At 39.3% G+C, this 27837-nt stretch overlaps 1 protein-coding gene across 5 annotated transcripts in view; it reads left to right on the forward strand.

Moving 5' to 3' along the window:
* Nucleotides 1–27837, forward strand: part of FGF14 (fibroblast growth factor 14) — a 534916-nt gene that overhangs the window by 403932 nt on the left and 103147 nt on the right. For all 5 annotated transcript variants that reach the window (XM_006195189.3, XM_032496712.1, XM_032496713.1 and 2 more), the window contains 2 exons: nucleotides 21659–21769; nucleotides 27713–27816. In XM_006195189.3, the coding sequence (XP_006195251.1) occupies nucleotides 21659–21769; nucleotides 27713–27816 (215 nt within the window). The remainder of the gene's footprint in view (nucleotides 1–21658; nucleotides 21770–27712; nucleotides 27817–27837) is intronic.

The raw sequence follows: 27837 nt of genomic DNA on the forward strand, positions 1-27837 counted from the left end.
AACCAGATTATTGAGTAGAATACAAATCTCAAAGTTGTGAGTAGAAAACAAGAGTCAAAGAGACTCCTGCTTCCTGGGTGCTGTTTGGAGCTGCGTCCCTCAGACTCACTGGTAAATATGGCAACTTAACTTGCTCCACTATTAAAAGTCCTTAAGTTAAAAAATGAGAACCACTGGCGCATTTGTGCTGTAGACCGGCTAGGCACTCTGCGTGGTTCTCACCAGTCCCTCCTTTCACTTTCTGGATTTCTGAATACCTAATATCAAATGCTGCCCTTTCTAATTCCTAGTGCAAAGTATCCAAAGTTGATTATTTGCAGACTGATGTATTCTTGCCGTCTACATTTTAATTTGCTAAAGTTACTTCTCTTGGACAGCTGTGTTTGGCCCTTCTAATGAGAGTAATTATTTTTCATCTGGCTTTAATAAAAGGTCTCACAAATTTGCCTAGCATGAAAGAACATGTTATAGTCACATCCAGGATAGGAACAAAGCATTTTTACAGTGTAAAACCAACTTTGAATGAATGAACAGGGGAGGAAATAAAGGAAGAAATGGAGAAGAAATGCATAAAATGCTTCACCTAGTAGGATTATATACTGAAATTGATGACATTACTTTGTAAAGGACTTAAGGAATTTGAAAGAATATTAAATTATCAGACATCAAAAATTATTGAAAATCCAATTGTTTTTTAAAAAAATGTTACCTAATGTACTTTGGGAAAAGTAAACTGATCCTTCCCAAGCAGTCATTAGGAGATGAACGGCGTGTAAGTCCTCTGAGTCACGTACCCACACCAACACTGTGACAAAGGAAAGCATGCTTAGACCTTGATTTAAGGAAATTCAGAGATAGATAATAATGTTAACTGAGTCTCAAGAGTTGAAATTATCAAAAATGTATTAAAGAAAGAATTTATTTTGAGTCCCAAATTAATGATTTCAAAAAAATTTCCATATTGGATAAATGAATTATTCTTTACATGGCCCTTAAATGGGGGAAAAAAAAAGTGTTTTCTCCTCTACTGGACTTTGTTGTCTTAGGTTACAGTAGTGTTAAGATTTTTTCTTTTTCCATACTGGGTGCTCAATAATACAAATGCAAACTGTGCTGGAAATGCAAAATTAGAAGATGACTAGTATTAGAATAACAAAGTGCAAATATTTTTGACAGTTTTTTTTAAGTCTTTTTTTTCTTTTTTTTTCTTTATTTATAGGTTTATTTATTTATTTTTGATGAAGGTCTTCAGGATTGAACCCAGGACCTCGTGCATGCTAAGCAGGCACTCTACCACTGAGCTATACCCTCCCCTCCATATTTGACAGTCTGGATTACTGACACCATTATTACTGAGTAGAATTCCTCCTCATCTTCCTTCCTTCCTTTTTTTAATCTTAAAGTAAAGAGAAACTTATTAGATATCCAAAACCATTATAGGAGATTTGATAAGCTCAATTTCCCATTTGACACGTACTCTAATGTAATAACAGTCTGTCAACAGGCATAAGGCAAGCCATCTTGTGTGATACTGAAGAGCATCTTGGCGCAGGTGGTACCTGAGAGGGACCATTCTCACTCACAGCGTCAGGCAGCAGCCCTGGGGGTGGGGGCGGGACTTCATTTCTCATCCTGCTTCCTTGCCCTTCAGACAAGGATGGGTGTCTGTTGGTTCCTCTGAAAATTTGGGGTTCACTGCACTAACAGGTAATCCCTGAGATTCCGTCTGCCGTGACAATGGCCTTATACAGGTAGTGTTTCTTCAGTTAGTGGTGCCATCAAACAAAGTGTCAATACAGTAATCACACAAAGGCAAATTTAAAGATTTACTACTCTCGTGCAAGGGTTTTCACTTTTCTGTATTCTCTTCCTTACTTGTACATTACTTTAATCATCATGTGGAAACAATCCAGTATTAGCTGGAGTTAGTAAATCTCGTCTGAGGTAAGTAAGGTATGTGAAAGCACCTTTAGAACTCGACAGGGCCATTCCCAAGGCGAAGGAAGCCTGCTGTCAAAATCTTTCTTAAGTATCTTTCCATATGTCTGCAAGGGGGGAGGTGCGTTAAAGCAAGACAGGAAAGGCAGGGGGAGGCTGTGGTATTCACTGAACGAGCTCTCACAAACACAGAGGGCCGACTTGTGTGCTGCCTCGCAGAGCTAAAGGCACAGTCCCTCCCACTGAGATGCTAACGCTGCAGTGCAAGTGTATTGATTTCTTATTGCTGCTGTAACAAGTTTCCACAAATCTGGTAGCTTAAAACAACACAAACTTATTATTTTATTGTTCTGTAGGTTAGAATTCTGATGTGGATCTCACTGGCTGAAATCAAGGTGTCACTAGGGCTGCATTCCTGTCTGGAAGCTCTAGAGGAGAATCCACTTTTTGCCTTTCCAACTTCCGGAGGCCATCTGGATTCCTTGGCACATGGCTCTTCCTACATCCTCCAACTCAAGAGCGTTGCATCTGTCTGATAATTATTCCATAATCACATCTCCCTTTTTACTTGGTTTTTCAGGTTCCTTGCTATTACACTGGACCCATCCAAACAATCCCGGATAATCTCACCATGGTCCTTAGCTTAACCTCCTAGTACAGGCCCTTTTTGCCATAGAAGACAACGTATTCATAGATTTCAGGGAATAGGATGTGGACATTTTGGGGGAGCCATATTCTGTTGACCACAGTAAGTCAATCTCATGAATAGATAGTCACAACCAACACAGTCAAAGAAACAGCAGCACTTGGCCGCAAGGGGTATGGTGAGGCATATGCAAGATGACTTCATGCAGCGCTGGGTGCAGTGGCTGGGAAGGTCCTGGGGAAGGTGGTACTGGGTGGACAGGTGATAATAGGGTGAAGAGGAAATAGCCATTTGAAAGATGCAGAGGCGGGCTGTAGACAGCAGGTAGCCAATTCAGAGCGCAAGCCTCTGCTAAAACTCATCCTATCATTTCTGCCACCCAAATAGCTCTTGCTTTTATGCATTTGTCACCATCCCTCTGCCTTCACCTCAGAGAAAGGCCTTGTCACCTACAGCATGGTCACAGGGATGGTATTTTGACTGCATGCATCATACTTATCTGACAGTCCAGCAACCACAGGACCTCTCTTAAATATCTCCACAGGATTTTGTCACTGGTCTGCTTTAATTTGGTGACCTACCATATCCTCAGGATAAAATTCATTTTTGACACAATGAACCAGACCTCCCAAGATTAGGACACTTACCCACCATTTCTCCTCCTTTAGAAGGATGTATGAGATGCATGGAACATCCTGTGACAAGTATTTTTATGTCCACTTTAGAGGGAGATTTGGGAGGCTATGTTTCCTCAACCACACAGCAGAGAAGTGCCTGACGTCCCAGTGGGCTTCCCATTGCGCTGTAGTAAGGCCAGTCCACTGTCCAACTGCAGCACTGGTTCTTGGAGATTTCAGGGATTCAGGAACAAACTTCCTCACTGTTTTCTGCAAATTCATTTTCCCTTAAACCAGATAACACCAGGATTAGGGTATTTTGGGGGCATGTTAGTGAGTCATAACAAGTTTAATTCCTTTCACTTTATGTGTTCAATGGCCCACATAATTGCAAAGCATAAGCGCTTCCTCTCTGCTGTTAAGAGAATTATCAAGTTAAGAATGTCTTGATCTTAATTAGCTTTTACTAAGCCTTTTCTGATGCCCAAATAATATACGTGGCTAAATGGTAAACAATTAAAGTAAGGACCATTTTCCTTTGTTCCTAAAACATTTCTTAAAGAATACACAAAGAGAAGTTTTGGGGAAATCTTCATGTTAAAATTCTTTATTTTTCTGTATTTTCCTTAAGGGAAAATTATGAGTTTGAATAAAGGGCATATTTAAAAACATTTTTTTAATTGGATTATAGTCAGTTACAATGTGTCAATTTCTGGTGTACAGCACAGTGCCCCAGTCATGCATACACGTACATATATTCGTTTTTCATAGTCTTTTCCATTAAAGGCTATTACAAGACATTGAACATAGTTCCTGGTGCTATACAGAAGAAACTTTTAAATCTATTTTTATATATAGCAGTTAATATAAGGGACATATTTTAAAAAGAGCAAATAAATGTAAAACAGGAAGATGTTTCTTTCGCATCTTTGTATTGACCAAGAGTTGCCCATTTCCTTATCATTTTCTTTTCCCTGCTATGCAGACTCTTGATATCTTAAACATTAGCCATTGGTACTATTAGCCCTGACAGTATAAGTTCTATCACATAATTGGATAACTTTTCTTTGTCTTTGTCTCAGTCTCTTAACCTCTGACGTGCACACTGCCTCCCTGCACTTTGTGCATAAAGCTCTCATCCTGCATCTTCTCCTTGGTGTGGCTCCAAGGACCCCTGTGTGACTGGTGGTAATGAGAACTCTATGATCATTTACTGCTACATCCGACAGCTTTGAAAATGGGGATCAAAGCCTAGATTTACAGTTTACAGTGTGAACATCATCAAATTCCTTCTTTAGTTAAGTCTCTAATGATAACATTTAAATTTTAAAAGTAGCATAATGATAATTGATTTGTATGGTATTATGTGTTCTGGTATTTCTAAGCAGGAGGGTGCTTTTCGGAAGTAGCTGCTATGATATATTCCTCTGAGAGTCTCCCATCTGAATGCTGGGAGCCCATCTCGAGGGGGAACATCTGGAATCGGGTTATTTTCCACACAGCTGGGGAGAGGGCTGGGTGAAGGCATTATGAGGGTTCGGGCATCGGGAGCGTGTGACCCGAGGGGCTCTTGTGGAGGGAGAGGAACAGAAGAAAGGGTAGCTCCTTTCCCCACACAAACTACCCATATCACTGTATTATTGTTTCCAATTTCACTGAAGGTTTGAAGACTGGGGATTCTAGTTTCAGTTCCTCCAGAAGAAGCAGAGGGAACACATGACAGAAGAGAAGGACGGTTTAACCTCCGCTCGGCCTCTCCCAAGTGTCAGATGCAGTTCTCCCCAGTGTATTCCTGATCTCATTGGTGGTCTTACCTTGATGGTTAGACATCATTCCACGTGTCTTCTTACAGACGAGAAAGCAGCTCTAAAAGGTTAGGCACTTCTCCAGCTCACCAGTCTGGAGAGAGTGACTGGCTCCGCCTTTGCCCCAAATCCAAGCTTTTTCCCCTCACCCCGAATCCCGTTCCATCCAGCCATTCCTGCAGATGTCTGAGCAGAGTGCTGCTGGGAGCACGTGGACCGCTGGCTTGGGCAGTTTGCTGTCATGGGCAGGCTCAGTCAGAGGGGCTGTGTTCATGAATGTCAGAAGGGTAAACTCTTCTCTGCCTGAGAAACCTTTTGTTCCAGCGTGCAGGCTGTGTGGGAGGAGAGCACCGTCGTTTTCTGCTGTCCGCTCTGAGATTTGAGGGTCCTTTCTTTAGTTCCAGTTTTATTTAAAGCTTTGTCTTTCTGGAATGACCTTCTGAACAATGGATCTGATTTTAATAGAGGGACTTAAATGAACAGCAGTCACCAAATGGCCGTCCCTGGCCCACGGTAGGACAGCACAGATGTGAAGTTTTCACAAAGGAGTCCTGAGAAGTTGGCCTGGTCTCGTTTCACAAGATCAGTGCTTTCTCAGGTGAGCCCAGGATTTGCTTTTTGCAAATGGAACTTATTGGTATTCCACAGATGTAGGTGACGAGGTTGGACACACGCCATCATTCAAGAATGTACCAAACCTCCTCCCAAGAAAGGCTCTGAAATCTGCCCGTCAGCACGTCCGACCTTGGGTTCAGGCCTTGGCATAAGTCAAGATTTCTATCAGAGATTAACTGTAACATTTTTCACTAGAGAGGAGCTACGTTTTTGTTTCCTTTTGCTTTCAGTTGTCTAAATAAATTGAGTTTTACAACTCAACAAAGATGATTAGTAAAATACCCAAATCAAGGAAACAAAGACTGTTTCCCCACAGGGAACGTAAGAGACATTTCAAAAACAGGGGATATCTAGGCAAGGCCATGATGTAGGGCAGGTGTAGAAGAGGAGGAGATAGTCTGGATTAAGTTGTGTCTAATAAATATGCTGTATGTTCTCAGATTCAGGTTTCCTTGGTGTATTGCATAGGTTAGGCTGAAGATTGAAACAGACAACGTGCATTAAAGTTTCTGGGTCAAATAAGCATGTCGGAAACCTCTATCCCCCTTCTTTCCTTTCTTTGATGAAACATCACCTTAACATTTTCTTTTTGATCAGTGGTTTGTTACCTAACATGGAAATGGATGGGCTTCCTAAGAGTGGTTTGTAAACACGGTCGGTTGTGTCTTTTCTCTTTACTTCTGTATCCTGTGATCAAGTCTGGGGGCAGAAGATAATTCTGCAATTCCTTTAAGCTTTGGAAAACACATTGCAGCAATGAGGCTGAGACACATCATTTACATCAGATTCATTTCTTCAAATATGTTAGTACATGAAAAATACACCAGCCACTCAGGGAGGTGGGAACTGCAACTCAGAGTTTTTTCATCTGTTTCTGCACTAAATCAGTCGTCATGAGAGTTAAACTTTTTTATCTGATAATCCCCTTGAGGCTTGCCTACTCTTGTACATGAGTAAGTAGAAATATATCTTTTAAGACGTATTTTTTGTTGCTGTTTTTTCATCCAAAAGTAATCTCCAAAAGAAGACATGGCCTTTTAAATTTGTCTGCCTTTGAGTTGATCAGAGAGACACTAATATTTTTAGTTTCTATGAGCACATTTCAGAAAAATATTGATAAGCATTTAAAGCTTTTTTTCTATTAATGATCTTGTTACCTTCTCTCTCTTCATGAAGCAACAGAGTAAGCTTGCTTAAAATATTATTTTATTAATCCCCCCTGGAAATGTCAATAAGAATGATCTTAAATGACTAAAATCACAGCATTCACAAAGTCTTCCATTACTAGACCAAAACCAGCCTTTAAATTTCATTACACACACACACACACGCTGCTAACACACTGACATTCTCTACAGCAAAGCTTAAAATTTTGGATTTGGAAATTTAGAAACACAACCAAATATATTTCTCAGGTTAAATTTTTACAGTGTTATTTTACCCAGCTTTCACTGTGTGGAGAGTAATAGTTTGCAGTTGAGAGCATTCTCTAAAATGTCACAACATGAGATCACTTTTAAGTTAAGGAAAAAAAACAGACAAAACATGCTTACTATCTCCCAGCTGTCCAACGTGCCCGTTGCTCGCCTTGAGTCTCATGTCCGCCCAGAGCTGCCTGCAGACTGCCATCAGCCTTGTCCACCAGCATCCCTGCACCTTCCAAACCCATCCCGTCAGTCCCAATGCCTTCAGAAACTGCTTCTCCCTTAGTGACATCCCCCTGACCTGGGAACCCCAGGCTCCATGCCATCACCCATGTCCTGGCCATCTCTGATTTGGTTCACGCCTTCCCTTCTCTCTGAAGCCTTCCATTAACCTCATGGATTAGAGGGACAGCCCTCAGTATGTGTGTCTCCACTGCACACTTTCCAGCCAATTATCCAGGAGGGCAGTTTTCTTTGGGCAGTAGCATTTATAAATGAATATTAAGTCTTCTATTATTGTTGATCTGTTTTCTATTTAATCTACCTTGAAGTCTACATAAAACTGTAAGTTCTTTAAGAAAGAAAACTTCATACATTTTCTTGTAGACTTGGGTTCTCACATTGTCTTCCATGCAGAGTTGGCATTAAATGAAGAATTTTTCATGTGTTTCCATACCTGTATGCTGAAGGACCGAGCCAGGTTTTCAAAGCTGGTAAAAATGTTGGAATTTCTATTCGGTACGAAATGACATTATAAAAGAAAAAGAAGAGCAGGCAGGGGCCTGACGTACTTAAGTGGTGTTTCTGAGTGTGGTGTTCTCAGGCTCAGCTTTTCGTTTTGTTTGTGCTGTTCTTTGTCACTTGAAACCTGGCTCACTGAGGTGTAGGCTGCAAACCGTCCAGATCTCGTCCTCTTTGGTGGTTGCAGGCACTCGACCTCTCTGCTTTTTCTCCAGGACACTGTGATATTTTCAGGGGCCTGTACCAGGTCAGTTCCAGGTCAGAAAGGCTCTTGGGTGAAGAGGAACTTTATGCCCTGAAGAGAGCAGGAGGGTGGATGTGAGGATAGAGAACCCGTGGGGGTGAGGAAGTTGTCCTTCTCTGTGCCACTTGTAAAGGAGGGTGTCAAAATGTGCTCTCTGAGGCGTGCCTTTCCCAGCATTTTCTTTTACTTTTTTTTTTTTTTTCCAGAAATTCAAAGTATGGATCTGATGCCAAAGCCACAAACCACAAATCCAATTTAAGCAAAGGAAATCAAGACTTAAGACTTAAGTGTGCATTTGGAAGAGGTGGGGGAGGGCGGAAGGAGGCTCTGATTCTCAACCCGCTCCCCCACTTCCCTTCCTCCTGCCCACTCTGCGCCCCGAAAACACGTCCAAATGGGGAGATTGCTTATTAAATTAGCACACTATGACTCTGTAACTATATTTGTCAAAGAGCTAAAGTAGAACTTAAAGAAAATTGAAATGCAAAAAAAAAAAAGAAAAAAAGAAAATTGAATACATAATCCAGTGAAAATTTTCTCCCAGCCTTGAGCAGATCAAGCTCTCCTTAAATATGCTGTCTCGTGTACAGCTCCACACCCCCCAGTTTGCTTTGTGAGGGATGAAAACATTCTCAGTCCTTCAACTCCAGAGATGTGCACTGTTTACCCTTTGCTCTAATACAAAGGTTTATCTGTTTTTCTTTAACAGCTTAGTAAGAAGTCATTTCCTTTCTCCTCACGAGCCCCCACAAGCGCCCGCCCCATCCTCTCTTGTGGATCTGCCCAGCCCAGCCCCCGGGGAGAGGAAAAGGCGGTGTTTACCTTACTCCCTGGGGGGGGGGGGGCGGGGAGGGCAGTGGTCCCAAACCAATCCTTGCAAATGGTTCTGGACTCCACTTTTTTAAATAAATTTTTTTTTTCTCATGTTTGTTGTGTACCTTCAGATAAACGACTTTTTAAAACAAGCTTGAAATCAGAGCATGAACAGCAGCTCCCTTGTCCCAGTTCCCTTAACAGGGAGCCATCCAGCCTCTTGACACTTGCAGAGCCAGGGAGCCCACTGCTTTGTGGGAGAGTCCGGGCAGCTGAGAGTGTTGGGGACTTCTCTGTCCTTACCAATTCGATTCTCTGTATGTTAATCATGTATTTGTTGAGCGCCCACTGCATGACAGGCCCTGTTCTAGGCCCCTGGAATACAGTGGTGACCAAAGAGATGACAATCACAACCTTCCCATTTAAGGGCATTCAGTCTTGGCGCCACTCTACTTGCTTGTCCTATTTCTGTCTTCCAAAGCAGATAATTCCACTCTAGTATTTGTGGCAAATATTGGGAAACAACTGAGTTTCACCTTTTTCAGATTAAACCTTCTCTACTCCAGTTTTGCCAGGGCTCCTGTGTCATGCGCTGTCCTCTAATCCATCAGTGTCCCCTCACTGTGTACTTTGAATGAGTCATTGTGACCTCTGTGTGGTCTGAATACATCTTGGTCCTCAGCCAGAGCTGCGTTCAGTGGTGCAGGGACAGGCTGGGAGGCCAGACTCCAGTGGTTCCAACACCAGCTCCATCATTTCCTTATTCTGTTATCTTGGCCAAGTCACATGCCACTCTGTGCCTCAGTTTCCTCATGTGTAAAGCGGCCATAACAACACCACCCACGTGAGATTCACGAGGCTAAAACAGATAAAGCACTTAGAGTAGTTCTTGGCCCAAAGCATATGCTCAGGAATTGACAGTTCTTATCCTCACTATCATTATAACCGGCGTTGGATGGTACCTTTCTGTTCACGCAGCCTCATTATTTCAGGACCCACGTCATACACTGGCTTACTGAGGCTGGGAATAATTGACAGTAATCTGCTTTGGCTATAAATTCCTCTCAGCTCCTAGGAAAGAGTCTGGACCATAGTTGAGGTTCAGAAAATGCCTGCAAAGTGAGCACGTTAAATATCTTGGCTTTTGAAAGTACTCTTAAACACAGTATGGGAAGAATTTCTTCTCTTATTTTCCAATGTGAAATGATAGATTCCTGTAGCTATATTCTCGAATTTTAGTGATTGATGTGCTATTAAGGATTCTTTGTAAAAATTGTTATGAACTGCCATTTGTTTTAAACCTTAATTAAAATAGTGGAGAGGCACCATTTCTTGTGATAAAACATGCAGAAGTTTTGGGTTTTCTATGCATATATATACATATATACCTGGTCACAACTGAACTCTAAATTCAAGACCAAATTCTACATCACCCTTCGTGGAACCTCCACCTTGATCTCAGGAGGTTGTGTGTGTGTTTTAACTTATTTTCATAACCACTGGCTTCAATGTTTTTCCTCTCTAGTCAAAAGTAACAAGGTTGACTTATGATGAATGAGTACCTCTGAATGCCTTCTCCTTCCTGCTTCTTACCCTGCTGCTCTGGAGTTTTTGGAAGGAGTGATATTGTTAACAAAAGGGTTTTTATGTCTAGCATCTCCTCCTAGAAGCAACTGGAGACAAAAGTCTGAGACAGAAACTTTAGAAGGAAGCAGACCTCAGATATTTGCGTCTTCCTTGAATGGAAGTAAACTTGAAGCATTCGCCAGTACCCTTTTCAACAATTCATACAAGCCAACTCTACCCATTGATTGGGTGGAGATCTCCCTGTTGTCCTAGATGTGAACAGGCAAAATGGCTTTTTAATAACCCCTCTGAAATACTATCCATATGTATGAGCCTCAGCCCTGGAGAATGTACTGATCATTTTGTTACCTGCGGTTGTTTAATTATTTTTTTAATTTACCCACTGTCCTGATTATTTTCTTGGCATAATACATTTAGAGAAATGCTTCCTGGCTCTAAAGCAAATGTGTGCTAAAAAAAAAAAAAAAAGGAAAAACATCATTTTTTTAATGCAAAATTCCCAGTTTACTGCTCTACATCGTCTCTTAAGAAAGCTAATAAAACTACGCATCGGCTGTAATTCCTGTTTTCATGGTTAATGCCACAGGGATGAATTCTGATTACGATACAACTTTCACTGAGAGGCTGAAGTTTATTAAACAATAGTGCACTTTAATTTCAACAGATGCCCTTGAGTCTTTAATATCATAGTTTTTGTTACGCTAATCCTCAGCTTCTGGTGATGTAATGACAGCTGGAGAGCGAATTAATATGGCCTGCTATAGCTCTGACTGGCTGTGAAAAGTCTTTGAAAGAGTCAAATAGTAGTTTTTCAGATTCCTTACATTTAGGGAATTTCATTTCTAGTTTCTGGAAGAGGTGAATCATACTTTGTAGTGAGCTAACTGAGAATGTTAAATTTAACATATAATACCCTAAGCCTTAGACTTTTTTCCTATATCCTTACTGATTTTCTATCAATTTGTTACATAAGTTTTTGAGAATAGAGGTTTTTCTGTTTCTCCCTCAAATTCCATTGGTTTTCGCTTCAGATATTTGAACCTCTGACTGTAGATGCATAAATATCCAGGATCGTTACGTAGTATTAGTAAATTGACTTATTTATCATTACAAAATGATCCCTCCCTATATATTATTGTAAGATTCTTTGCCCTGAAATCTGTTTTGTCCTTTATTAATATTGTTTGATTGTTGCTAGCATGATATATTATTTTCTATCCTTTTACTTTAATTTTGAATAGTTCTGCCAAGGTGTAATAGTCATAAAATAATCTGTATGTATTTAGAGTGTACAATTTTACAAGTTTTAGCATATGAAGCCATCATCACACTCAAGATTTTAAATATGTCCCTCACCCCAAAAGTTTCCTTATGCTCCTTTGTACTCCTGACCGCCTGCCCCTCCCTGTCCCTTCACTGCTCTCCAAACAGTCACAGATCTTGAGGGGAAAAAAGATTATCTCTTTGTTACTGGTTTTAAGTTCTTTGAATATAGTGTGTTGTGGTGTAGTCTTCTTCATGTTTGCTGTCTTTGGCGTTTGTCCAACTGTTTGGATCTTTGGTTTTATAGTTTTCACCAGTTTGGAAATTTTCCTGCCATTATTTTTTTGAATATTTTTTCTTTCTTGCTACTCTGTCCTGGAGTCTCCAGTTAGACCTATGTCCTGTTGCTTAAAGTCATCCCACAGCCCTCTTCGGCTCTGTTAATTTTCTTTTCAGAGTTCTCTTTTCTCTGTGGATTTCATCTGGAGTCATTTCGATTACTGTGTCTTCAAATTCACAACTCTTTCTCTGCAGTTAATCTAATCTGCCATTAATCTCACTCCATGTATTTTTTTCTTTAAATTTCATAAACTGTCGTTTTCACCTGTAGAAGTTTGTTTTGGGCTGTCTTTATATTGTCTATGTCTGTACTTCACTTTTTGAATGTATGGAATGTATATAGTTGTAATGGCTATTTGCATATCCTTGTTTGATATTTTAACATCTGGGGAAGTTCTGGGTGAGTTTTGATTATTGATTCTTTCCCTTTTTATAGGTCCTATCTCCCTGCTTCTTTGATGCCTGGTAATTTTCTTCCTGGATTCCAAATGTTTTGAATTTTACCTCCTTGGCTGCTAGATATTTTTGCATTCCTATAAAGTACTTGAGCTTATTCTGGGTTGGGTTAAGTTACTTGGAAACAGTATGCTCTTGCTTTCAGAATTTGTGGGTAAGACTGGAGCATTGCTCAAACTAAGCTAATCTCTCCCCTCTCCTTACTGAGGCAAGACCCTTGTTTATATTCTGCTCAGTGCCCCATGAATGATGACTTTTTTCCAGTCTGACTACTGGGACTAAGCTCTGTTTCCAAGTCCTGTGAGTGTTTGAAGAGCTGCTACCTCTGCGCCTCTTGGGTGATTTTCCCCAATCTTGAGTGGTCTCCTCATCACAATTGTTCATTAGCACTCAGCTGAATACTTGAGGAGACCCTCTGCGGATCTTGGAAGTTCTCCCTCTCTGTAGCTCTCTCCTCTCCAGTACCCTGTACACTGACAGCCTTGGTCTCCCTGGACTCAGCTCCATCTCAATTTAGGGAATCAAGTGGGCTCCCCTTCCTTCATCATGTCCTGGATTATCTCCTAAGGCTTTAAAGTCAGGTAATAGTAGAGCTCACCTCATTTCTTTCCCATCTCCCAGAGACCTCTGTCCTTCATTTCATGATGTCCAGTGTCTTGCAGAATTCAATTTGTCAATTTTTTGTTTCACATGAGAGAGTGCTTCTGGTCCTTGTTACTCTATCTTGGTCAGAAGTAGAAGTCATTTAGATGTTTATATTAAGTCTGCATAATCACGAAGCTCATTCAGATTGTGGGGTATGGTTCATATTGCATTCACATTTTTTTTCAGTCGTATTTCCAGCATTGAAATTTGCTCATTATGGTATTTGACCACAAAATATTAGCAAATGTTAATAATACTCTTGGGCCTTTGTTCCTTAAGTCATTCAGTTACGTTTGATTAGCCTCAAACTTTGTGAAGAACATGGTGAGAGGCATGATTAATATTTATAATATGCAATTATATTTTGTATTATAGTAAATATAAGGTGGCTTTTGTGTTAAGCAGCCAGAAGTGAAAGGACTGTCTATTAAAATTAAGGGATGTGATTTTGGCCACATATATGGCAACGTAAAAACTTTTTCTTCACTCTATGCCATTTGGGGTGTGTGTGCGTGTGTGTGTGCATGTGTGTCTTTATTGTGACAAAGTATCTTAAGTTAAAGATAGAACTTGTGAATGTTTCAAGATGGTACAGTTTGCTTTCAGAATCAGTGACTCCAAAGGAGGTCTGCAGCCCTTTTTGCCACAGTGGTTTTCTTAATTAAAAAAGGAAATAGAAAGAAGGCTGTTACTAAACATTTAGAGACTGGCTGAATAAGCAGCGAATAGTCTGATAATTTAACATATTTAGTATGTATTACTAAATATATATATTTAACATATTTAGTATATATTACTACAACTGTATTGCTAAGATTTTGAATAGTATTGGAATGGGGTGCTTTTCTGACTGAGCTTCAAAGATCTGCTTCTTTCTGGAGCTTATAGACCCTAAATATTTGAAAAGCTAGTGAGAGTTCAGTGCTACACCAGGAACCCCGAGATACCTAGATCTGCTCAGGGTCTGTCTGCTTCTTGGAGCTTAGGGTCAAGTATTAAGCAGGATATCTTCACTGCCTGCCTTCCTTTTAGTGATCTTCTCAAACATTTCCCCAAGAAAAGGCTTTACCCACTATTGTTTTATTAATGTATTTTACCTAGAGGAAATTTACTGGCCAAAATCATTTTTGGAAAAAAATTTTAAAGTTTGGGGTGTTTCCATTTCAAAACCCACGTTTATCTTTATCTCAAATATACTCCACTCTCCTAATTCTTAAATAATATTAAAAGCTGCATTTTGCCTTAAATTCCATTTAGAGCTTATATATAGATTAAAAAAAAACAGAAAATGAATTCAGTTCAATCAATATTTGTTGAGTTGCTATTCTGTGCATAGTGATTCACGATTTTGAATAATATATAATGCAAATTATCAAAAGATTTATAATGTATTTTCAGGGCAGGTAGACATGTAAACCCAAGTAATTTAACATATGATCAATTGGTATAAAAACATACTACGGGTTCTCCCTTCCTCCCCTCAAAAGACGGCAAGCTCTTTGAGAGCAAGAACTGTATTTTTATGCAAGATTGTATCCCTAATACCTACAGGCAAAGGGTTCTTATAGGTAGAGGGGGAGAAGCTATTCTAGGCTCTAGAATCAGCAGTTAAAATTCAACACACATGAGAATGCATTGGTTTGGAGTGGTGGGTTGAGCAACAACTCTGAAATGGCTGAAACGGGGTTCTTAGAGTGATGGGCTCCTGAGGCGGCATGTGGTCAGTTCCAGGAGGAAACTGATTGTCGTCCTCAGGAACTAACGGAAAGGCATAGCAGGTTTTTCACACTTTTAGTCTTATTTATCATTTTCCTCAGTGCCCTTGCCTCACCCTTTTTTTTTTTTAACCCTTTGGAAGAGTTCCTGAGCATGGTTTATTTTTATGATTGGATTATACAGTAATTTATGGCTTTGGGTAAATTATTCACAATACTATTTTCAGCTACTAGGAGTGCCAAAATCTAATTAGATCTGCCACAAAAATGTATATTCCAAAAGCTGCTTTTTCACCCTGTTTAAAAAAACATATGCTTTTCCATAGCTAACAGGGGAGTGACATTTAAGAACCTACTCTGATAATTAGTACCTAGATTTTTGTGTAAATAAACATAGTATGTGTGTATGTACATTGATAAATTTGCTCTATAAAAATCCACGCTATATTGTACATTTTTAATTTAAATAATAATTTTAAATGTATACATTATTCCAAGCATCATCCTGATTTCCCTTTTGTCAGCCTGAACATTTTGTGAAAATAATTTGTGACAGTGATTGATTTAAATGAATCCACTTCTGAGAAAGTGATTGTTTTCATTTAAAATCTTGGGTATTTTTTTTCCCTTTACCTGAAGGCAGTTGGACTGATTTGCATTTCTTTCAGTTCTAAGAGTTGAGGCTAATATATTACGAAATATCTTTTTTTCTTGATATACATGCATATTAGCTTTCATAATTTCTATTTTAATTAATATCAGAGAGCATAGTTAGTCTAGAGTTTCATGCAAGGAGTATGCTCAGAATATTTTTAGTAAAATGTGCAGGCACAGTAAGTATAAAAGACAAAACAAAAGGAAAAGGATAATTAAGACAGGCTAAATTTTCATATTTTCTTAAGCAGAGTCGATATTCTGAATGCATAAGTATTTTAGAAGAGAATAAAGAAGTAGCAGTTTCATGGATTGAAAACTATTTTGCATTTTTCACATGGCTAGCTACAATATAGGTGCAGGACTTCAGATATTTATTCATCCTTCGGTTATTAATTGAAAGTTGAAGTTGTAGGAGTTTGGGGTATATCAGTATTGAAAACAAAATCTTGTTCTTATAGTACTTTTTCCCCAAACCTTCTTATCTCATCAGTTTAATGAAAAAGTGAACATGCGCCTCAGTATAAGTTTGTTTCACACAAGCAGTATTTTCATTCTTTTATATCTCAAGGCATAATAGTCATTTAGGGTGAGGTTCTGTTTTTATTGTAGTAGAAGTATTTCAGATTGTCTTCTAAACATTTTCAAACTCCTAGCTGACTTCATGTTAGATCTGAATAGGTCATGATTTTTTATTCCTTATTTGCACACTTATTTTTAACCACATAATCCATGTAGAAGATATGTCATCTTTGCTATTTTCTTGATTTTTACTTTTGTGTATTTGTTTGTTTGTTTTATCACCTTTGATCCATACTATCTCTGGGATTCCACCCCCCCCCAACTATCCTAGCTTTAGTTAAACTAGATAATATAACTCATAAGCACTTCACCAGGAGTGCACAAGCTTCAGCCTATTGCAAAGCACTCACTGGGAGCAGTGACTGAGAGACAGTGTCCTGTGTCAGCCCCTCACATTATAATTATAAGATGCCCACCTGCCTCAGGTACTTCAAGGACCTTATGTAACTTGTGAGTCTGAAGACATCGGTATCAATTCATGTTAAATATTAGCGAAGCTTAAGTTCTTTTTCGTTTTTGGAGATAATTGAAAAAACAGGAAGTTGTAATACTGGGTCTTCACACCCTGTGGTGCACTGTTTGGCAGTCCTCTTGGGGGAGAGGCCCCCACTTTGGATACTGTTGCTTTAAATAGCTGTGCAGTCTGGGTCCTGTTCATTCTGGCAGTCATGTGACATTTTCTGGGTCCATTTTTGTCAACTATTCTTTCACAGACTCATGCAGTAATACATGTAAATGATCTGTCCAGCGCATATTGGACTGAAATTGAGCTTTTTACTTGAAGTAGAGTGAAAAAATTAAGGGTTATAGCCTTCTATTCACAGTAGATCTAGAAGATTGGACATGCCTTTGACAGACTGCCCATAACTGATGTGTTTTTTTCTCAGTAAAATCGTTATTTTGTTTTGAATTTGCTGTGATTATTTGCTTGCATACTTTTGGCTGAGGGGGGAGGTTTTTTTCCTTTTGTTTTAATTATTTGAAAGAGTGACTTTAAGCTCTAAATGGCCACATTGCACAATGGCCAATTGTATAAATAAGGATCACAGTAAAGATTTTATAGACATGTGGTTCTGCACAAAGAGAAAATATTAGGTGGGATTCTTGAAAATTTGGTGCAACCAGTTAATCTACAATAGTAATATATTCAGTTTATTTGAATATATGTATGCAGTATAATTTGCCAATAGGTTTGAAATGCCATTTTTACTAATTCTTTCTCAAAGGCATTAATAGATTTATTAAAATTTCTGCATTTGCATCATAAAATTACTATGCGATCATTATAGGTAATTTTGCAAGTAATAAAATATTGAAAAATAAATATTCTGATAGCATCAAAGTACAGTTATATTTAACATTTTGGTGTGCTGTCTCTCATTTTCCCTATGTCAGTATTTTTTACATAGTCATGCTCGTGTCATATACACATATGTTGTTACAGAAAACTTTATACCACTAAGGATTTATTTTTAATTAGGAGTCCAGAAAGTGCAATTACCTGGTCAAAAGTTGTGGACATCTTTAAGACTTTACTATGATTGCCATCTTGGTTTTCACGTTGTTCTAGTTTTCGCTCTGACCAGCAACATGAAATGACTGGAAAAACTACACCTTTGTCAGTACTCATCCAAGAAATGTATATTTCATAGCTCTCCTTTATCTAGACCTGAGAGATGCCGTGGGGAGCAATATCATGTATTTCAGGTTTCCTCGTGAAACTTACAGTCCAGTTTGCAGGCAGACATCAATCATATAAGTGCCCAAATAGATGTGGAATTAAGACTATGAATTACAGAGCAAAATGTTAACATCTGTTTTATCTCAGTGGTGGGTACTTGAATGTAGTTTCTGTGGCTTTCTGTATCTATTAATGTGTTAGAATATTTCAAAATGAAATAATTTCGATGTTTTAAAAAGTCTTCACCTATAAAGAGTGCTGCCATAAAAGCATTCAAAGGAGGAATCTGACCTTGTCTGAGGTGTCAGGAAAGTGCCCCAGAGGAAGTGTTGATGGGACCAAACTTGGGAAGGAGAAAAAGGAGTTAACTAGGCAAAGGTGTGTGCACATGGGGGGGTGTGCACAGGTGTACAAGAGGACATCTCTATGCAAGTGGGTGTATTTGAGGCAGGGAAGGTTAAGGGAACAGGAGAAATGTGGGAGATTATGGGATGTTTGCAGGCCGCCCACAGTGACCCAGGTTGCAAGCTGTGTGCTGAGGATGGCGTAGGAACAGTACAAACCAAGGTCAGGCCAGTAGGATGGGCCCCACTGCTGCAGGTGTGAGTCATTCCACGGATGTTGGATGTTGGAGAGTTGCTGCTTAATTCTTGACCCAATGGATCTGATAGAGCAGGCACCCTGCAGGGGGAGAGACCACCTAGGAGAGGCCATGAGGGGCTGGACTGCTGCTGGCAGTGAAAATGGAAAAAGCGAAAAGAGTGAGGGAGATTGTGAAGACAGCATCTGTATGAATTGAGCAACTCATGAGGTGGAATAAAAAAGGCAGGCGTGGTGTTGGTCTTAGGGGACTGGTGCTGTTAACATCAGCAGTCAAGTCAGGAGCTGACTTATCTCTGAAATTGGTGGAGGTGGGGGAATTGAAGTGAAAATGATGCTGTAGGAAGTTTAAACTTAACTGTGTTAAATTTGTAATTTTGATGAGGGTTTCATGGGTAGAGATTTATTAGAAATGTGGCCAATGACAAAGTGGGAGAGATCTTAATAGAGATTTTCAAGAAGTTTGGTCATTTTAACTGTATGTTATTGCTTTGTATGATAGATTCAGCTCCAAGTATGCAGGATTGGGGGTTAGACACAGCTAGATATAATCCTTGAAAACCAGTTTTTTTTTTAAAGATTAGTTTGCATTTTATTTTAGATTTTTAAGATGGTTTAGTTCAATTGTTCGATCTTTACAGGCCACATAATTTAGTAGTTATGTGGGCAGGATCATGTCAGCCCAGCTTTGCACATATTAGTTATACACTCTTTGTCCAGTTACTGTCTTGTTCTGTGTCTCTACTTTCTCATCTTCAAAATGGGCTTCCTATTAAGTAGGTTGTGGTGAAAATTCAGTGAGTTGGTCCTGGCCCCTGAAAAGAACACAATCAATGTTATCACGGTTTCTAAAAATAATAATGTGAAACTGGATAAATAGAAATCAATTTGGTTTTCTTTTCTTGAAATTAAATAAGAACTCAAAAACACAACTTCATATTTTACTTGTGCATTTCTTATCAGAAATGAGGCGCGGTCAGAACTCAGGCTCTCAGCCTCACGCACTCCAGATTCACTCGTGGGGTCACAAATGGCAGGATGTCCTCATTTTTTATGGCTGGGTAACATTCCATTGTGTATATACACCACACTTTTTATCCCTTCATCTACTGGTGAACACTGAGGTTGTTCCCATGACTTCGTTACTGTGAACGATGCTGTGATGGACATGGGGGTGCAGATATCTTTTTGGGACCCTGACTCATTTCCTTTGCAGATATGCCCAGAAGGGAGATTGCTGGATCATATTCCTAGTTTTCATTTTTGAGGAACCTCCATCCCATTTCCCACAGTGACTGCATCAATTTTACATTCCTGCCAACAAGGCGCAGAGGTTCCCTTTTTTCCACATCCTGGCTGATGCTTGTTCTCTCTTATCTTTTTTGTTAGTAGAAAAAACCGAAAGACAAGGGCTCTCCCTGTGTAAGTGTGAAGGGACTTGTGTCTTTTTATTGCCTTGCCTGACCTACTTAATTCAAGTCCAGACGCTATAGTAGCTAAAATACAGGAATACTAAAAATAAGTGATTTGGAACATAAAGGCTTTGCAGAAAAATTGTCAATCTCTAAAATGCTCTGTATGTTTTCATGGCAGCTGAGAAGCCCCACCCCTACTCCTGCCTTTCTCACTTTTATTCCCTTCTTTTTCTGTACAACTTATTTTCAGCACAGGAATAAATAGGACGCAGCAAAACTGGAGGTCCTCGGTCCTACTCAAAGCATCAAGAGCCTAGTCAAATCTTACCGTGGGACGGGAAGAGTAAGGCACAAGAGTAATTTTTTTTCCACTAATGCGCATCTTAGAATTACGTGGTTTTAAAAGTTATACACTGCAGATCAAGGAACATGCAAATAATTACTTAGATGTTTCTTTTTAAAATCCTGCTCTTCCAAAAGCGCCTGTATTCTGAGGTGCTGGATGGTACTGAGGCTGTGATGCTGCGCTGTTCATGCGTGACTCTCCAGGTTTTCTTCAACATCAGAATATCTTTGAAGAAAATCTGTGTGCCATGGAATCATTTTAAAAATGATCAGTTACATCAGATGTACAGAGAAACAGGTGCTGTGGTTCTTTTTAATTTCTTGAGGACTAAACAAAAGGCTAAGGGTATCTGTTCTGAGTAGCTTCTTTGTTTGTTTTTGCATTTTTAGGGGGTTCACCTGTTTGCAAATCCATATTTTTATGTTAATTTGAAGTCATTCTGTTTCATCATTCTGTAACATCCTACTGTTTTGACAGCATAATCGTGTTTGCACGTCCCATTCAGGGGTTGTGGGGAGATGCCGGTTGCCATGGGGAGGATTCTGTTGTCCTCCATCAAATAGGATCAGGAGATGGGAACAACCTTTCAAAACCACATGCAAATATTTATTTTCAAAGGTACAACTGGCTCTCTGTGACACCCTGGATCACTAGCATGGCTATCTTCTCGATGAGTCATCTAATGAGAAGTCTGTTACCATATAATATCCCTTTTGGTTTTAATACACTTCCGCTGTCCTCAACCTCAAGCCATTTTGGCCAAGAATCCAAATCCATATTGTATAATTGTACAGTTTTTCTAGTTACATAATTTATATAAGTCAGTAGGGCTATGTGTTCAATGCCTCTGATTTGTCCAGATGATGGCCAGAGAGCGGAGGTTTGCTCCTGGGCCTCGCCCTGAGTGCAGGAGTTGATTTTCCCACTTCCTGTGGACCAAACATGAGTACCACAGGGGCTTCCACCCAGCTTGGGTGGCCCTTTAGACATCAAGGAAACGTTCTCCAAGTGGGGGCTTTTTCTAAGGATGTGTACCAAATGTTAGTATGACTTTTTTTTTAATATAGAGTTTTCACATTTTGGGATTACTTGTCAAATAAAGTAAAAAGAAAAATCCATTAAAAAGCCTTTAATAAGGTTTCTTAAAGCCAGAAGTTTGTTAAACTCTCCTCCTGCCATCCTGAATAATATTAAACTCTTAAACTAGTTAGTTTAGGACTTAATAATTAAAGGAACAGATTAAGTAGCTTAATTGTTTTAACTAATAATTTGAATACACACATATTAGTTTCATATAATGACCTGTGGTCTGCAGTGGAGAAATGCCAGCTTAAGACTACGTTTTCTCCACCTTCTGTGATTAGCCTATTTCAGGTTGGATAAATACGGAGGAATCTGGGAAACGTAACATAAAAGGTGCTACTTCTATAAAATACCCTCTTACTTCTGAAAAAGAGAGAAAAGAAACAGAAAAGAAAAAAGTTCTGCTGCGACACGTTGTGAGGCTCACGACCGCTCTGTTTGCCTTTCAGATCCCCAGCTCAAGGGTATAGTGACCAGGTTATATTGCAGGCAAGGCTACTACTTGCAGATGCACCCGGATGGAGCTCTCGATGGGACCAAGGACGACAGCACCAATTCTAGTAAGTGACCACCGCAGGCCACCGTTGACACACAATCAGTAGAAGATGCGCTGCTGCCTAAATGACGTTTAAAAATACGCTTGCAAATGCTGGATTATGTTCGTTCATTTATATGAACGTCACACACTAGAATGCCTTTTACAATTTTACTTGGACCACATGGATGGAAATACTGATAGAGCATCAAAAGAAACCTGTCATTTTCAGAGAATGATAAGTTAATCTTTCCAGTTGTTTTTTTTTTTTTTTCCTCCAACAATTGTCATATCCAGCATGTTACTTTAATCTCATTATCATCAAAGTCAAGTAAGTACACTAGTGCATTCAGATGGAAGTTGATTACATGGTTACTTGGGAAGTTTTATCTTTATTAGGCCTGTAGCTTTTCATGATAACTGTGGAAATTCAAGAGCTACACGGATTAGCTGTTTCAAATAATAGAAATGTTGTTTTTCAGGTTCTTTGTGTTCAACAAGAAAGGATAATACCTTTCTTTGTAGAGAGAACACGAAGCCTGTGTGCTTTTAAATACAGTGTGCACGTTGTTTAACTGTCTTACAGGATTGGGTCGGTGCTAGCTTTTTAAAATCAAGAAGCCACCCACCTTCCATTGTTTTAATGTCTGTCTTCATTTTACTGTTTCTTCATACATAACTTTGCTTTTTTATTCTAGGGTCCCTCTTACTCAGCTGTGCATGTTTTCCTTTCTCCTTTTCTGTTCGTGCTGGCATCTGATGCCCGTTAATGTAGCACATCAGTTCTAAGATAGACACACGTTTTATTGCTCAGGAGACTTAGTGAAAAGCAAAACCTGATCATATTGGAACTATTTCATGAAATATTACTAGTGGGTCAGGAGCAGATCTGAATCTTTTCATTGACTGATCATTTATCCTTCACATGCAGAACATCATTCCATGGAAAGAAGGAGGCTTTGAATAAACATAACCAAATTATAGGCACTTTCTGCTTTAAATTCTAAATTCTAGTAATCAACTGTTCAGAAGCCCTGATTCTGAGGACAGCTTATAATATAGACTGTTTCTGCATTTGGTGTTGCTAAGTGAAATGTCAATATTTGCCCAGCCATTGTGTTTATTTTTTTTAGACTTTGGACATTATTTTTTATTTTTCTTTCAGCTTTACATCTTTCTTTGTTTATCTACATTTTCCTCCAATTCAATTTTTAATCTTTTCCTCTCTTTGTTTCTATTATGTTGTCCTTTTGTACTTTAGGTTATCCTCTATCACATTTCTTCATTGAATTTTTTTTTTGCTTTATTTCTTCTTTTGATTTAGAAAAAGAGAAGATAAAGCAATTCAGACACAGGGAAGAAAGAGAAGACAGTTTTTATTTATAAGACAGAAGTCAAACATTGTTTTGTTGATGGGATTTTGATATTAAGTTATTTAAACTTTTAAAATCATTAAAATTGACCATCTTTGCCTATGAAAGATGTCAGTTTCTTCTGGTTTATGTCAATATATGTATTTAACTCCTCACTCATTCTTTGACAAAAGACATTCTCTTTCCCTTGTGTCTTATAGTTGTGGGGGGCCACAGCCTTTAGGGATTCATAAGTTCTGATGTCTTCAGTGTTCTCTGATTTTCTCTGGCCATAGTCTTGGGGAGCATGAGAACCAGTTTTCCATAACTCTGATCACGATAAGAGCCATGACACTGATTTCTCAGCCTGGAGGTTGATGTCATAACACAAAAGTGTTCAGGAAAAGAAATGAATTCTGGCCATGTGGAAGTGCTGCTTAATTGGACATGTTGGAAAAGTAATTTCCTTCAAACAAACATTTGATGAGTTTTCTTCCTACCTTCTCCCTCAGTTTTTGTTAACGCCAGACAAGTTGGTTCTTTTTAATGGTGGCATCAATATTGAGTTAAGAAGCATTGGGTAGATTGTTTTTTTTAAAAGCATATTGATTCCGAATTGAATAAGCAGCACAGTATTTTCTAAACTGTGAAAGTGCAGATGCAGGCATTAGACACATGCGTGATTACTTCTGGCTGTCTGCATCATACTAAATGCTCAGCTGGAAAGCTGAGATACTAAAAGGTACTCGACCTTCTGTTCTCTACACGAATGAAGCTTCTTTCTTCCAGTTGTGTATCTGCACTAGAGGAACAAGAATCTCTGAGTAGCTCATGAAATCCTTTCTAATCTCCCTCAGTGCAAGGGAGGAACAGCTCTGGGAATGAAGCAGGAACAGGAGCCCCAGTGAACAAGCAAATCAGAATCAAATCATAGTGACCTCTCTGCAGGGACTTAGAGTCCTATGCAAAGATCTGGCCCAGAGTTCCTTTTCTTACAAGTTGCCATTACATTTTATGTGCCCTTTAAGCCAGTGAGGTTAGTTTTATCGCCATTTCAACATTCACAAAGACAAAGCAGAACAGAGTAAAACAGGCTGGATAAGTGTTCCCTCCTCAAAAGGCTATAAAAATTATAAGACGATAAAATTCAATAAAACTTGGCAGGATGATAGCAGCTTTATAAATGCAGTGGGGATTGCTAATTAACTCTACTTTTGTGTACTACCACCATTTTAATTGAAAAACACAGGTTTTTAGGACACATTTCAAGATATTTTCTTTTCTCTGCTTCATTACAGTAGTCTTATAAATCCCCAGGAAATCGTGAGCTCTGAAACATGTCCTTTAGAAATGGAGGTGAGCTGACAGACAGACACACAGATCCTAATACAACGCTGCCCTTTCTGCCTGAGGAATGGTGTGATGTAATAATTCACAAACACATTCCCATTTTCTGATAATTCTATGAATACACAGCAAGGATTTGTCATCCAAAGATAGGAAAAACAAAGAGAAATAACTTAAAAGTCACCAAATAACAAAATTGAGGCTTGAACTTTCAAATCTGTGTGATTTGAGATCCATACATATCCCACGACTAAATATGAGGTTACTCAGAACCAGGTCAAGTCAGAAGCACCCTGCTAAGCTGCCTTTGTCAAAAAGTTTAGATGTGTTGAGAAGAGGGAGAAAGCCCAGTGGACGAACTGGATACTCATGTCTTCCCAGGATTCCCACCCTGAGATCTAGAAACCTCTGAGAGGAGAAATGGCAAGAAAATGGTGGGTGATGAATAATTGGTCCTAACAGAGACGTCCTGAAGCAACTCACCTGCTCACCATTGGCTGCCATGTGCCGTGGAAAGATCTCTCACAAAAGGAAGTGAGCGCCCGGGTCTCTTCATCACCACACTCATGTTCAGGGCTGGTTCCTTTAAAATTCATAGAGCTCCCCATCAACCCACTAAAGGCCAGCGGTGCCACGAGCTCTGGCATTTGACTGGGGGGTGGTTTTCTTCCCCAGTTTGCTTTTGGGGGTGCCGTGGGTTTTCCTGTGCTCTTAAACTTCACTGTTCCCATTAGCAGACTTAATAAATATTGCACGCAGAAGAGGACTATGGAAATGGCCACGTGCTAGTGCCTATCACAGTATTAAAGCCCCTCTCACCTTAGACATTCGCAACCTGATAACTTGATGTGTAAAATGACCAGTCCCTGGCAGGGCCCACTACTCCACAGGCTTTAAGAAGGCGGTTCTCACCTTGGCTGTAGGTTAGGGTCCCTTGAGAAGCTTTTTTAAAAAAAATTCTTTACATCCTAAACCCACTCGCAGAGACTCTGATGTTATCTCATCAGGCTGGGGTGGGGAATGGCTATCCTATTTTATGAACACAGCTGGTTTTAAAGTGCAGCCAGGGTTGAAATTCACTATTATTTAGAGACTAGCATGTTCCACAGAATAAACAAAGTAGCGTGAACTTCTTCATTATTCTTACATCCTCAGGCTCTGTGGCATTGCTTTGTAATTATGTTAAACACAGAAAGAGTGAAAACCATAATGTTTCAATTAATGTGGGTGTCTGTGGTTCTAATTAACACCATGGGTCTATCATGGTCAGCTCTGAATGGCTTCCACGTTACAGTGGTTACATGGATTCACTTTCCGTTATCATCCTGTAAATGGTCCTGACTATTATTTTATAATTCAGGTCCCAACCAAAATCCTGGGGAGGGGGGCAGTATTTTTTAAGGCAATTATTTTAGATTATCTTCTATAAGCTTACTCTTCCTGTACTACGTTATTTTAGTGACTACATGATGCACTTACCTTCTAGAATTATTCCATCTGGCCTACATCAAACATGTGGTGCCTACAAATACCATTAGCAGTCTGTGAAGGTTAGAATACTGAAGTTTGAATAAGTTAGTTTGCATGGGCAGACATACAATTGTAGTTTTCAAAAAAAAATAATACTTATGCACATAAATCAGGAATTATCCTATGATGCCCATCCTTTCAAAATACTGGGGAGATGGGACAGTTTAGGTGTCCTAGAAAAGAGTGAAAATGGCCAATGGCTTTCTCCCACGAAGAAGGAATACTGATCGTTACTATGACTCAAGGACCTGATATTACTCGATGCGTCCACACTCATGTTTGATATTAAATTATAGGAATAAGCAAACATAAGCTTTATTCCTCCATAAGTATGTCATAAGCCCCTAGCATCCTACAGACGATAGTCCAATGTTAGTTTGCATCATGAAAGCTAATATCCATCTCACTATATACACCCCTGAGTATTCTCGTAGGGACAGTTGTCTAGGACCATGGCCTGCCATTGTCCTTTCATCATCTGGGTAGCACAGGCATCTTGAGTTCTTGAGATCAGTAACATAACAATTGGGAGGGAAACGGAGAAACATGTACCTCGGAATTAAATAGAACACAATTTAGAAAGTCCATTTTAAATTATGTACTGAATAGACCTATAGATTGAAGTCAAAATTGCCCACATTTTTCAAATTATTTATCTTTTGTGGAATACAGTTGAGAGCCTAAACCTAAGATATTTTATTTATACATTTACTTTGACATTTTAATGCTTTCACTGCCTGTTCTGGCCTGGCAATGAGTCCTATTACTTAGAATTAGATTTGAGTTAATCATTTGAATGGGAGCAGATAACCTCACTGTGGATAATTAACAGTTCTCTTATAAATGTATCTATGATAAAATCTCCAAAATCATCCAGCAGGTATCATCACCAAGAATCATGCTAGAACACCCATGAGATGGTCACACATAACCCCATGGAAACGGATTATTAAGGATGTTAAGACTTAAAAAAAATTAATTATAACATTGCTATCTACACCAAGTGAAATATACATAAAAATACTTTTTTGTCAATACAAGAAGAAACAAAACATGGAAACATGAGTTTTGATGTCTCAGATGGATGGAATCGAACACTGTTCCCTCTTTAGTTTAGTTTTCACTTATAGTTTTATGAAAATTTAATAAAGAAAATGATCTGTCTAGAATTTGCATGCCATTCAGTTTGATTAGTTCTTTCTAAATTTAGCACATTGGCAGGTGCACATCTTTTCTGGGCTCTGCTGGCATATTATGTTGGTTCCGCAAGAGTAATTTAGTTTTGGAATTACCTGTTTGACTTCTGGCCTGTCCTACATTGCAGTGATGAAGCAGACCTTCTGCCTAAAAGATCAGAATAAACAAAAAAACATTTAACGTGGGCTTTTATAACTCTGCTCTTTTAGAACCTTCACCGCTGATTTCTTTTTGTATCAAATGGTGTCAGAGGCTACGATGCTAGAATCACGATCACAGGCTGGATTCTGCTCATCATCCCGCCAGCTCCCCAGGCTGCCGTAGGGAGACTGCTAAGGTCTGCACATTGAGCTCCCGTGCTAATTTTACTCACAACAGAAACTTCTGAATTATACAGAGAAATCAAAGTTAGTAAGTTGGAACTTCTCAGAAGGTTGTAGCAGACATGATGTTTCTTAAATAGAAGAGGTGGAAGAAAGGGAAGTGGTGCTGCCCGTTGCTCGGTCCTGCCCGTTGGTGACAGACGGCGTTTCTCTTTACAGCACTGTTCAACCTCATACCTGTGGGCCTGCGCGTCGTCGCCATCCAGGGCGTGAAGACAGGGTTGTACATAGCCATGAATGGAGAAGGTTACCTCTACCCATCAGTAAGTAACAGGCCCAGGTGT

This window comes from Camelus ferus, chromosome 14 (genome assembly GCF_009834535.1).
Source record: "Camelus ferus isolate YT-003-E chromosome 14, BCGSAC_Cfer_1.0, whole genome shotgun sequence".
NCBI classification, from domain to species: domain Eukaryota; kingdom Metazoa; phylum Chordata; class Mammalia; order Artiodactyla; family Camelidae; genus Camelus; species Camelus ferus.